The following is a 14,039-nucleotide window of genomic DNA, read 5'->3' as shown; positions in this document are numbered from 1 at the left end:
TTGGCGGTGTCTAATAAAATTGTAAAAATATGCATAACTTCTGACTCAGCAACTCAATTTCAGTATCTGCTCTAGAGATTCACTTGAACATTAGTACATAAAGGCAGGCAAATGCTTGTTCACTGAAGTATTGTTTGTTGCAATAAAAATAATTTTGATGCAACTTTTAAATGTCCATCAGTAGGAGAGCAGAATGTCTTGAGTATGGTATATATAATATTGGAAACTATGTAGAAGTATAGAAGAATATGACAATCCACATAAGCTAACATAAAATGATATGAAATATATTATCGAGTGGAAAACTCAAGTTATAAAGCAACAGGTACAATATGAAACCATTTTGAGCATATTATTCAAAATACCCTTCCCCACTCACCCCTAACCCACCACCATGACCCATAATATTTGCAGGGTCTAAAGCAAGAGTAAATATGGTGGTCTATTGATATGTTTAAGATTATGGATTGTGTTATGCCAGCAATGAGATTTGCATCCCAAGTGAGAGAAGCACCATTCATTCATTAAACTTTCTGTGTATGTTTGTAACCTACCAAGCCCCTAAGCAAGCAGTACAGAGCAAGTGTCCATTTTCCCCAAGTCTATGAGTGATACTATGGCCAAACATACTCTTCCTCTCCTTTCCACCATAAAATAAAATCAGTGCTGTACATATTCTATGACTGTATATACATTAATGTGAATATATATAAATGTAAATGTATAGAATTTTCAAATTGATAACAGTAGTTACCATTGGGAAAAGATAGAAGAAACCAGGATTTTATCAGATGAGGTGTATTACTAGATGGTGGTCAAATTATTCAGACAGCAATCAAAGATACTTCAATCACGTAATGTTTTAAATCTAAGTCTATTTTCAGTATAGCTTATTAAAATTACTTTTTAAAATTCGAACACCATAAATCATCATTTGAATTATACTTAGAATATTAAAAGAGGAGCAAGCAGGACTTATTCAATATTTGGTCTGATCTATCCTCAAGCCACTCTTAGATTAAGATGAAGAAATAGAGAAATTTATATGCAGTTGTGGAGTTTGTGATTTGAGGGTTTACTAAGGTCTCAGGACACACCCCTTGCTGATGTCAAGGGACTCTTCTACACAAAACATGTTTACATCCATATTTGCCAGAGGCCGAGAATGTGAATTCTCGTGTCAACATGAAGGTAAACTCTCTCCCCCTAATCCAAATAAAGCTACCACGCCATCCTTTTTTTGAACAAGAGAACCCAATTTGGAGATAGTGGTTATAATTGTTCTTTTATACATTCACCATGCATCCTGATACTTCACCACATACACTATTGTACAAACTCTAGGATGGAAACAGAGGGTAGACCTCAAGTAGGCAAAGAGTCTGTATACATATTTGTGTGTACATCTGTGTATGTATGTATATATGTGTGTGTTTGACAGAGGGAGAGGGAGAGAGAGATGAGGTATCAAAGACCATGCTACATGACTTTTCTCATGTAGAAAGACTAATAGGTAATTGCTGACTATTATAGTAGCTCTTTAGTGAAGTATTATCTTTTTATTTCTCTAGGTTTGGCTTTCAATGGATGGCGGCAACACTTTTGAATTAATAGCTGACTTTCATGGTGATGTCATAAGGAAGTCTTATCACAGTTTTTATACTTCAGATATTACTTTTGTTTCTCAAAGTGGAAAAGTTTACTCGACAAAGGCAGGTGAGAAATTCAGACTTTTACTGGTCTAAGCACTAAATGTGGGATTTGAAGATATATGAACAAAATCAGCCTCGTTAATCAACCAATCCTAAATTCTCAAACCTAGTAGATGTGATGGTTTTGCAGAATCTGTAGAAATAAGATCCTATGAACAGAAAAGAAAGAGAAGACTGAATCATCATTCTATGCTCCCATTTAAAATTTCAGTGCTATTTTACTTTCCAAAAAGACATATGATAATAGCTGCCAGTTACTGAGTTACAATTGTGCCCAACACGTTACAAATAGCATCTTATTTAATATTCACAATACCCTGCTGAAGAAGGTAATATTACTTTACTTTTACAGATTAAATGATGCAACTAAGGTCACACAACTAGTAAGAGGTGGAGTTGTGTAAATGATAAATGGCTCTGTATCTACTTGATTTAGTAAATCTTGTGACTTCATTGATCAAGCCCACATATTAGTTTGCCTATCAAAAGGAACATTTAAACTGATTGAGATTATGGGCAGATGCCCACTTCTTTTCAACTAAGTTGAATTTTGCTAACTGGTCTAAGAGCCTAGAATGATAAAGGGCATGCTTTTCTATTTATTTCTTTAGCTCTAAGGTTTCCATTTTCATTTCATTTCATTGTTCTATTATTGAGTCTTTGAGATATTGTTTTGTTGAATTTATTAACTTATTAAAGACTTTTTGATGCAAAAACATGGAAGGAAAATTAACCTCTTAACTGCCTCCAAAAGTCAGTTAGACTCTTTTCTGTCTTTTCTTCACCTCTCCACTCTTCTCTCTCCTCACCCTCTTCTTTACCTCTTTTTCTTCCTTAACTTTCCCCCTCTGTTTTAGTTTGCTAATACTTCCAGAATGTAATATACCAGAAATGGGTTGGCTTTTATAAAAGGAATTTATTAAGTTACAAGTTTTCAGTTCTAAGGCCATAAAAATGTCCAAACTAAGGCATCCAGATAAAGATACCTTGACTCAAGAAAGGCCAGTGTTGCCCAGAACATTTCTGTAAACTGGAAGGCATGTGGCTGGCATCTGCTAGTCCTTTGGCTTCTGATTCCAGTGGCTTTCTCTTTAGGCATCTATGGGTCCTGACTTAGCTTCTCTGTGGCAAATTGTGGGTTTCATCTCCTAGCTTAGCATCTCATGGAAAGGCACATGATGACATCTGCTAGACTCTAGTTCCTAGATTCTGTCAGCTGTCTCAGTTTCTGGTGTCTCCTGGGGCTTCCGCATTTCCAAAAATCTGTGTCTAAGCTTTCTGCATAAGCACTCCAAGCATCTGCAAATGTCTGCATCTATGTCAGTTCTGAGACAATTCTAAAAATATTTCAACTTTTAACGGACTCCAGTAAACTACTCAAGTCCCACTGTGAATGGTCAGAATCATATCGCCATCTAATCAAGAGGCCATACCCACAACTGGGCATGTCACATCTCTATGTAAATAATCTAATCAAAAGATGACACCCACGATTGAGTAGGTCAATCTCCATGGAAACAGTCTAATCAAAGGTTTCCAACCTAAACAATAAGTCTGGACCTACAAAATAGGATTAAGAAAAGAACATGGCTTTTCTGCGGTACAAAATAGTTTCAAACTAGCACACCCTTCTTCTATCCCTTCTCTTCCTGCTCCTCTACTTTTCATGTAGTTCATTGTTAAAGTGTGTTGCACTAGTCAGATCTTTTTTCTTTCTCATATAGCTTAGGTGAATTACTCTTGAAACTTACCACCTTAGCTAGACAGACCTTGGACTCATTTTCTCAATTCAGTACCCTGCCTTGGAAAGTGGTAAACCTGGCTTCACTCAAGAAGGCTTGGTTTTTCCTTTGGACATCTTTTTATTCACTGTTAACTTCTCTCTTGTTAGGAAAGTATTACTGAGAGTCCTCAGGATTGTGTTGATTTATCTTTCTTTTCTCAGTATTGTGTCAAAGAGCTGGATGTGAGTGGTGCGACTTGTTACACAATAATTTTTCTTTCATTCCCTAGCTCTTATTTTTCTATATTCTGGCATAACATTTTTCCTCTTCCTTTTTTGATTGATGTTGGTGCTTTTAATTGTGTCATTATTGTTTTATTATAATTATTATTCTTATGATTATTTTATAACAACTTTGAGATAAATTCACATATCATAAAATTCACCCTTTGAAAATGTACAATTTGATGCTGGAGACCCACGTTCAATTCCTGGTGACTACCCATGCCAAAAAAAAAAAATGTACAATTTGGTGGTTTTCAGTATATTCACAGAATCAGATAGCCATTACCACTATTTAATTTTCATCACCCCCAAAGAAACCTCATACTTGTTAGCAGTCACTCCCAATTTCCCCGTCTACTCCAGCTGCTGGAAATTACTAATATATATTCTGTCTCTATGGATTTGCCTATTCTGAACATTTCATATGAATGGAGTCATACAATATTTGGTCTTTTGAGACTGGCTTCTTTCATTTAGCATAATATTTTCAAGGTTCATTCATGTTCTAGCATGTATCAGCCCTTCATTCTTTTTCATACTTGAATAATATTCCATTGTATGGATACAGCACATTCTGTTTATATATTTATTAGTTGATAGAAATTTGTGTTTTTACACCTTTTAGTTATTATGAATAATGTTTCCAAGAACAAGTGTGCAAGTTTTGTGTGGACATATGTTTTCACTTTTCTTCAGTATATTATGTACATTATGTGTAGAATATCTGGGTCAGATGATAACTCTCTGTTTAACATTTTGAGGAACTGTCAAACTATAGCTTCACCATTTTACATTGCCACCAGGAATGTATATGGGATATAATTTTATCTTCACCAACTCTTTTTATTGTCCAACTTTTAAAATTTTGTTGTCCTAGTGGATAGAAATGGTATATCATTGTAGTTTTGATTTTCAATTCCCTAATGACTAATGATGTTGAGCAACTTTCCATGTGTTTATTGGCTATTTGGATATCTTCTTTGAGGAGATGTCTATTCACATCCTTTGCCCATTTTAAAATTGGGTTAACTTTCTTTTTATTGTTTAGATATAAGAATATATATATTCTGAATACAAAAACCTTATTGGGGATATGACGCATATTTTCTTCCAGCTGAAGGTTCTATTTTCACTTTCTTGATGATGCTATTTGAAGTACAAATGTTTTAAATTTTGATGAAGTCCAATTTATCTATTTTTTGTTGCTTGTGCTTTTGGTGTCATATTTAAGAAACCATTGCCGAGTTCAAAGTAATGAAGATTTATTACTACATTTATGCTAAGAGTTTTGTTGTTTTCTTACAAAATTTATTATTTTTGTTGGTTTATTTTGCAAAGTGTTCATAAGATAATGAAGATACTAATTCTGTAAAAATAAAGCTGAAATTAATAACTTACCAGGAGATCTGTCTTCAGAAACCTAATATTATGGAACTCAGGACATTTATAGATTATTGGGCAATCTTAGATATTTGTGTAAGTTTGGAGATTTCTGATTAGGTCTAATAGGAGTGAGAAAAAATACTGATAGTCTCCGAGACAATAATGAAGCTGGTTTTGTGTTTGTTTTCAATGTTATCAGCATTCTTGGCTGTCTATCTTAAAACCATTCTCTTTTGATCTTATAAGTCTTGTAAATCTTGCTTATTTTGAACAACAAGCTTTCCAAATGTCTCTGGTATGACTTCACAAAGCATGGTGTCTTAGACCTCAATGTTGTGTCTTTGATGCTTATCAGTCAAAGAGGTTTTATAGTTATAAGATCTCCTCTTTTGGTCCTTCCTTATTCAAGGATTGGGAGAGACTATATAAAATTCTGATTCAATTTCCCTAGATCTTCACCATTATTTTATTTCTTTATTGTGTCAATAAAGCTTTTGTTTGATTTACGTTGGTGCCAAGGTTAATCCTTGTGGTTTATTTGTCTAAGTCATTTGTTGGAATAGCAGTTTTATATTATTTAAGTCTAGTGATCAGGCATCATATGATTATGAAACAAACAAAAATGGCAAGTATTATTAGAAGAGATTTGAAGGCAGGTCAAGATATGCAACATTTCCAGAATGCCACAAAACTCCCTCATGCCACTTTCCTGTCAGTATACTCTCTAAGTGTAACCATTATTCTGACTTCTTATACATAAATTAGTCTTACCTGGTTCTGAACATCACTTAAATGGAATTATTCCGTATATACTCATTTGTATCTTACTTTTTTCTATCAATGTTAGTTATGACTATGAGATTGTGATGGTTAAATTCATGTCTACTTGGCTAGGTTATGGTATCCAGTTGTTTGGTATATGCCTAATTGTTACTGTGAGGGGATTTTGTGGATTTAAGTTCTTATGTAAGTTGATTGCAGTTACATCTGATTACAGCTACAATCGAATAAGGAGATTGCCTTCAACAATGAGCGATGTCTCATCCAATCAGCTGAAGGCCTTAAAGGCTTGAAAACTAATGATTTCAGCAGTCAGAAAAAAGAATTTCCCTCACTTTAGCCAATCCACTTCTCTTGGGAATTCATTGAAACCTTTCATGGAGTTCCCAGTTTGAAGCCTGCCTATGAAATTTGGATTTGCCAATCCCCATGGTCATGTGAGCCAATTCCTACAATAAATATCAGAATACTTACATATATGGGCATACTTCATAAATCTTGCATGTTTGGTTCCAGACCACTGCAATAAGCAAATATCACAATAAAGTGAGTCACATGAATTTTTTTGTTTCCTAGTATATATGTTATGTCTGTACTATAGTGTCATCAATTAAGTGTATTATAGCATTATGTCTAAAAAGCAATGTATATACCTTAATTAAAATACGTTATAGCTGAAAATGCTAACCATCATCTGAGCCTTGAGCAAGTCATAATCTTTTTGTTAGTGGAGGGTCTTTCCTCGATGTTGATGGCTGCTTACTGATCACATGGTTGCTGAAGTTGAGGCAGCTTTGACAAATTCTTAAAATAAGAAAGTAATGAAATATACTACATCAATTGACTCTTCCTTTCACAAAAGAATTTTTTGCAGCATGAAATTCTGTTTGATAGATTTTTACCTACAGTGAACTACTTTCAAAATTGGAGTCAATCCTCTCAAACCCTACTGCTATTGATGTACTATTTTAAAGACTTTGTTGTAATTTCAACAATGTTCACAGCATCATTATCAGGAGTACAGTCTATCTCAAAAGCCACTTCATCGTTCATCCATAAGAAGCAACTCCTCATCCATTCAAGTTTTATCATGAGATTTCAGCAATTCAGCCACATCTTCAGGTTCTACTTCCTTTTCTTAACATCTTTTTTATTGTGAAATATAACATATATACAAAAAAAGAAATAAATTTCCAACTACATTTTAACAAGTAGTTATAGAACAGATTTTAAAGTTTGGTATGGATTATTGTTTCCACCATTTTTCATTTTTACTTCTAGCTGTTACAAGCCATTGAAAACCAAAAGAAATATCAATATAATGATTCAGCAGTCATACTCATTTGTTAAATCCTATCTTCCCTGTTATACTCCTCCTTCTCTATTTTTTCTTTTTTGTGAAAAATAACATATATACAAAAAAGCAATAAATTTCACAGTATGTCACAATATTACTTGTAGAACAAATTTCAGAGTTTGGTGTGGTCACAATTCCACACTTTTAGGTGTTTACTTCTAGCTACTCTAAGATACTGAAGACCAAAAAAAATCAACATAACTACTCAACACTCATACTCATTGTTAAACCCTACCTCTCCACTATCAACTCTGATCTTTCTCCCACTCTTTAAGGGGTATTTGGGCTATGCCCATTCTAAATTTTTCATCTTAAAAGGAGATGTCAATAATATGGGATGGGGGATGGAACTAGTTGATATTCTGGAAAGACTGGCTCCTCTGTACTTCAGGGTTTATCTGGTCCAGAGATCCATCTGGAAATTGTAGGTTTCTGGAAAGTTATCCTAGCGCATAGAACCATTGTAGACTCTTATATAATGTGTTGCTGACAGGGCAACGTGAGAATTAAGACAGACACAGCTTTCTGAATATGGGAGCAGGAGACTCTTGAACTTCTACAGCCAAGAGCCTTTTGCTAGTTTTGCTCTAGCTATTTATTAGTGGTTACTTCCAAAGCAGGAGGAAATAACATCAAGTTAATCTTTAATGTTAATTACAATTACACCAATATGTAAAATACAAGAAAATGCAAAACCTTTTAAGCTATGTTGTTTATCTGTGAAATCTCTTCAAAGAATAGCACATTCCAGCCCCCAGCCCTTTTATCCTTCAAAGCTTCCTTGTAGGAGATAAGCTACCTGAGGTGTTTCCCAAGAGCTACATGACCCTGTGCTCTGGGTCACCGTCTCAAGGTTTAGCCTGAAGGGCAAAGATCTGTTTCCCACAATAATGCCTTAGGTATTCTTTACGATTGAGAGGAATGGTTTTTCTTAGAGTTTGGCGAGTCATGATAGGTACAATGTCTAACTGACACATGCATAAGAGTGACCTCTAGAGTAGCCTCTTGACTCTATTTGAACTCTCTCAGTCAGTGATACCTTATTTATTACACTTCTTTTCCCTGTTTTGGTCAGTATAGCATTGTTGATCCCACAGTGCCAGGGCCAGGTTCATCACTGGGAGTCATCCCCCATGCTGCCAGGGAGACTTTCATTCCTGGATGTCATGTCCCATGTAGCAGGGAGGGCAATAGTTTCACTTGCAAAGTTGGGCTCAGAGAAAGAGTGAAGCCATCTCTGAGCAACAAAAGAGGTCCTTCAGAGGTGTCTCCTAGGTATAACTTTAGGTAGACTAAACTTCTCTGCTGTATACATAAACTTCACAAGAGCAAGCCTCAAGATCAAGGGCTTGGCCTATTGATTTAGGTGTCCCTAAAGTTTGACACAGATCCTGGGTTTCCCCAGTGGTAAAGTTTAATAGTTTCATATTTTCTCTCCCACATTTCAATGTGCTTTGCCAATACTTTTCATTATCTGCTTAATATACTCTGGGATGTCTCCAGGCATTACCTTGAGCTGTACCAGATTAAAAACTCTCATTGTTATTCTGGCATCTCTATGTTTAGATAGTTTAAATGATCTACACAGACAGATTGAGTTAGATTACGTGATACGGAAAATTTAGGTTCTGGACAAAATAAACTTTTCCTCCTCTGGTCTCAAAGAGTAGGTGAAGCTCTAAAATACAGGCAATGTCTTCCTTACTCCTGTATTCTGGATTACCTTAATCCTAACATGGTCAGCTTCATTCTTACCTCTAAGTACGAGATTATACATACATAAAACAGCCTCTCAAAATCCAGAAATAAAAACTACCACTCTGGACTAAATGTGATTGCTATAAGAGCTTACAGTCTAGGCCCCAGTTTTCTTATAAATATTTTCTAAATGAGATGATGCAATATTTGCTCTTTTGTTTCTGGCTTATTTGCCTCACCAAATATCCCACAGATTCATTCACATCATTGCATGTCTTACAACTTCATTGCTTTTTGCAGCAGCACAATGTTTAATCATATGTATACACCATCATTTCCAATCTACTTCTCAGTCAGTGCATCTTTCAGTTACCTCCATCTACTAGGATTCAGATACAATGTCTAAAGTCAACAATCCATCAACACACTCAATTTTAGATAATTTCATTGTTCTGGAGAGAAGGATAGCCAATAAGCACACCCTTACCCAATAGAAAATCCAAACTTCCTCCTAACTCTTGTCCCTCCCCCCATTATGTACCCGTGTAACGCAGCAGTACTGTTGATGTTTTCCTGTTAAATATTGTCCATAGCATGCAGTAGCATTTTCCCCCTTATACCTCCAAATTATACACTTTTTGTACAAGATTCATAGCTTTGCAGTAGTTCATGCAAGAACTTGTTTATATTTGGGGTGTTAACCAATGGGACACTTGAGTCTATAGGACCCTTTTCAATCATATTTACCTTCAATATGGTAATATTACTTATAGACCCCCAGTGAATCACATTTAAGTCTATCTATTCCATTAAGTTCAACTTCATTAGCTAACTGTTCACCCATCTCAAGCTTCTAGTGTATCTCTAGTCCTCTATATTCTGTATTATAAGCCTCTGATTTTACTTTTACCATGGTCATAAAAGTGGATACATACAGCATCTGTCCTTTTGTGTCTGGCTGATTTCAATCAGCATTATGTCTTCAAGTCTCATCCATCTTGTCACATGGTTCAGAATGTCATTTCATCTTGCTGCTGCATAATATTCTGTCATATGTATATACCACATTTTGTTAATCCACTCATATGTTGATGGGCACTTGGGTTATTTCCATCTTTTGGTATTGTGAATAATGCTGTTATGAACATTGGTGTGCAAATGTCTGTTTGTCACTGCTTTCAGCTCTTTTGGGTATATACTAAGTAGTGGTATTGCCGGGTCATAGGGCAACTCAAATTAGTTTTCTGAAGAACCGCCAGACTAGCTTCCGTAGCAGCTCTACCATTATACATTCCCATCAGCAGTGCATAAGTGTCCCAATTTCTCCACATCCTCTACAACATTTGCAGTTTCCTGTTTGTTTAATAGCAGCCATTCTTAGAGGTGTGAGGTGGTATCTCATTGTAATCTTGATCTGCATTTCCATTACAGCTAATGAGAATGAGCATCTCATCATGTGTTTTTAGCCATCTGTATTTGCTCTTCAGAAAAAGGTCTTTTCATGTCTTTATCCCATTTTATAATTGGGTTGTTTGTTCTTTTATATTGTTGAGTTGTATGATTTCTTTATGTATATGGGTTATCAAACCTTTATCTGATTTGTGATTTCCAAATATTTTCTCCCATTGAGTTGGCTGCCTATTCACCCTTTTGACAAAGTCTTTTGAGGCACAAAAGCATTTGGTTTTGAGGAGTTTCTATTTATCTGTTTTTCTTTTGTTGCTTATGCTTTGGTGTAAAGTTTAGGAAGCTACCTCCACTTACTAGGTCTTGATATGTTGCCCTACATATTCTTCTAGGAGCTTTATAGTACTTAGGTGTTTGATCAAATTTGAGTTAATGTTTGTATAGGGTGTAAGGTAAGGGTCCTCTTTCATTCTTTTGGCTATTGATATCCAGTTTCCCCATGCCCATTTATTGAAAAGACTATTTTTGTCCCAGTTCAGTGGATTTGGGGGCCTTTTGAAGATCAGTTTACCATATATTTGATGGTCTATTTATACACCCTCAATTCTATTCCATTGTTCACTACTTCTATCTTTGTGCCAGTACCATGCTGTTTTGACCACTGTGGCTTCATAATAAGTTTTAAAATTGGGGAGTATTAATCCTCCCACTTTGTTCTTCTTGAGGATGCTTTTAGCTATTTGGGGTCTCTTTCCCTTCCAGATGAATTTGGTAACTAACTTTTCTAAGTCTTCAAAGTAAGTTGTTGGAATTTTTATTGGTACTTCATTGAATCTGTGGATCAATTTGGGTAGTATATCCTGCCATCTTGCTGAATTTGTTTATTAGCTCAAGTAACTTTGCTGTAGATTTCTTAGGATTTTCTAACTATATATCATGTCATTTGCAAATTCTGAAAGTTTTACTTCTTCCTTTCCAATTCGGATGCCTTTTATTTCTTTGTCTGGCATAATTGTTCTTGCTAGAACTTCTAGTACAATGTTGAATAATAGTGGTGACAGAGGGCATCCTTGTCTTATTCGTGATCTTAGGGGAAACTTTCTGTCTCTCTCCTTTGGGTACAGCACTGACTATGGGTTTTTCATATGTGCCCTTTGTCATATTGAGGAAGTTACATTTGATACCTACCTTTTGAAGTGTTTTAACCATAAAAGGATGTTGAATTTTGTCAAATGCTTTTTCAGCATTAATTGAGATAATCATATGACTTTCCCTTTTGATCAGTTAATGTGCTGCATTACATTAATGGATCATCTCGTGTTGAACCATCCTTGCATTCCTGGTATAAACCCCACTTCATCATGGTATACAATTCTTTTAATGTGCTGTTGGATTCAATTTGCTAATATTTTGTTAAGAATTTTTGCATCTATATTCATTAGGGAGATTGGCCTGTAGTTTTCCTTTCTTATAGCATCTTTACCTGGTTTTTGTATTAAAGTGATGTTAGCTTCATAAAACTAGTTAGATAGTGTTCCTTTTACCTCAATTTTTTTGGAAAAGTTTGAGCAGTATTCATGTTAGTTCCTTTTGGAATGTTTGATAAAATTCCCCTGTGAAGCCATCTGGCCCTGGGTTTTTCTTTATAGGAAGATTTTTGATGACTGATTGCATTTCTTTGCTTGTGATTGGTTTGTTGGGATCTTCTATTTATTCCTTAGTCAGAGTAGCTTGTGTGTGTGTTTCCAGAAATTTATCCATTTCATTTACATCATCTACATGTGGGTTTCTCCCTTTTTTAGGGACTACAAAATACTTGTTGGTTGTTCTATAAGAAAGTATGGACTTGTGATAACTCCTCCAGTGTGATATTTGCTTTATTAACCATTATATGCCTGTTACTTTGTTTTTCTCTTTTGGAGCACACAAAAGAACTTTATTTTTAATGCCAAATATTATAATGTAATACTTTAAGGCATTTTAAAACAGCAATAAAACTCAACATGCATTGCACTAATGATAGAGGAAACTCACTGAAGTGATGACAATATAAACAGCTGAAAGAAAGTACGTAAGTGTGTAGACAATTGACCATTATGTTGTGAGCACCACCTGGCTGACAATGATTATAAGACACCATCAGCTATAAGACATATCCTAATTTCCACATGATAAAATATAAAAAACTGAAAAATATATTCTTTTCATGTGAATCAATGTATTCATATTGGACCTGATTATTTTTGAAAAGCTCTCTAAGCAATAAGAAAAAACTTGACAAAATGCTTCTGAGGAAATAATTATGAATACTATGGATACCAAAAAATAAAAATGTGGAGGTGACAATCTCTCATAAACTCATGAAAAAAGAATCAAGAATTTAAGAGATTGGGGGTGAAGCAAAAGAATTAAAGCCAAGATTTTGCCATCTCTTAAAGGTCATCCAAAGTACTGTTTAATTATGTGAGTATAAATAGATTATGGAATTAGGAATTTTGATGGAATCCTTATCATCACCACCTATAGAATTTTTTTAGAAAGGTGTTTGCAATCCAAGTTGTGTAAAAAAAACAAAAGGAAACAGAGTCACCCATACAAAACACACAATGAAAAAAGGAAAGTGAACAAAGCAGAAAATTTACAAAGCACAATATAAATAACCAAAAGTAGGCCAGTCTGTAATTATCACCAGGAATATTAATTATTCACTTATTCAACAGCATTTATTTAATACCTATTACATACCAGGTAGTGTTTCAGTTATGAGGGTACAGCAGTCCCTTTCTTTGTGAAATGCGGTGGTTTGGAACTGCAGAAAATCATGTTCTGAAAGCTAATCCATTCCAGGAGGTATAAACCTATTGTAAGTATGACCTTTTGATGAGTTTACTTCAGTTAAGTCATGGCCCAGGTGGGTCTTCAACCTCCTACTGGAATCCTTTATAATGGGGATGAGAGAAAGAGAGAAAGCCACAGAAGCATAAAGCTGAAAGCGGCAAAACCTGAAAGTAAAGGAAGGGACCAGCAGATGCCACTGTATGCCTTGCCATGTGGCAGAGGAGCCAAGGATCATCAGCAGCTGGTCTTCAAGAAGAAAGCATGGCTTTAATGATGCTTTGATTTGGACACTCTCACAGCCTCGAACTATAAGCTAATAATTTCCCATTGCTTAAAATTTCATGGTATCTGCTTTAAGCAGCCTAGAAAACTAAAACATTGAGCTTACACACTTGTCAGGAGAGTTTGATAATTAACAAATAAGCAAAAATAGACCCTATATAAGATGACAGGGGCTACAGAGAAAAATTAAGAGGAAAGCGAATAGGAAATGCCACAGTGTAGGGTGTGTTGACTTGAGGGTATATTGTGATCAGAGTTGACATCTTTGCTAAAAAGACATGTGAGCAGATAACTTGCCAAATTCCAAGCAAAACCATTCCTGCCAATCCTAAAGAACACTTAGGGTTTTATATAAGACTCTACAAAGCTTCCATGCACTAGGGTGACTTTCCAGAAACCTACAACCTCCAAATGGATCCCTGGACCAGATAAGTCCTGAAATGCAGGGGGGCCAGCCTTTTTAGAACATCATTGTGAGGCTGTTTTATTAGGTACAAACAAAATTAGAGTTATATTTTCCCATGAGTTGAACCTTTAATCAGGATGTGATATATCTTTTTATATCCCCTTACCC

At 35.2% G+C, this 14,039-nt stretch overlaps 1 protein-coding gene across 12 annotated transcripts in view; it reads left to right on the top strand.

Annotated features, from left to right (window-relative positions):
- CATSPERB (catsper channel auxiliary subunit beta) overlaps positions 1-14,039 on the top strand; it is a 236,133-nt gene that overhangs the window by 124,160 nt on the left and 97,934 nt on the right. For all 12 annotated transcript variants that reach the window (XM_077123362.1, XM_077123360.1, XM_077123361.1 and 9 more), the window contains one exon: positions 1,572-1,716. In XM_077123362.1, the coding sequence (XP_076979477.1) occupies positions 1,572-1,716 (145 nt within the window). The remainder of the gene's footprint in view (positions 1-1,571; positions 1,717-14,039) is intronic.

Source organism: Tamandua tetradactyla, chromosome 12 (assembly GCF_023851605.1).
Source record: "Tamandua tetradactyla isolate mTamTet1 chromosome 12, mTamTet1.pri, whole genome shotgun sequence".
In the NCBI taxonomy this organism is placed as follows: domain Eukaryota; kingdom Metazoa; phylum Chordata; class Mammalia; order Pilosa; family Myrmecophagidae; genus Tamandua; species Tamandua tetradactyla.
Note: the sequence above shows the minus strand (reverse complement) of the source record. Positions and strands in the feature narration are given on the sequence as shown.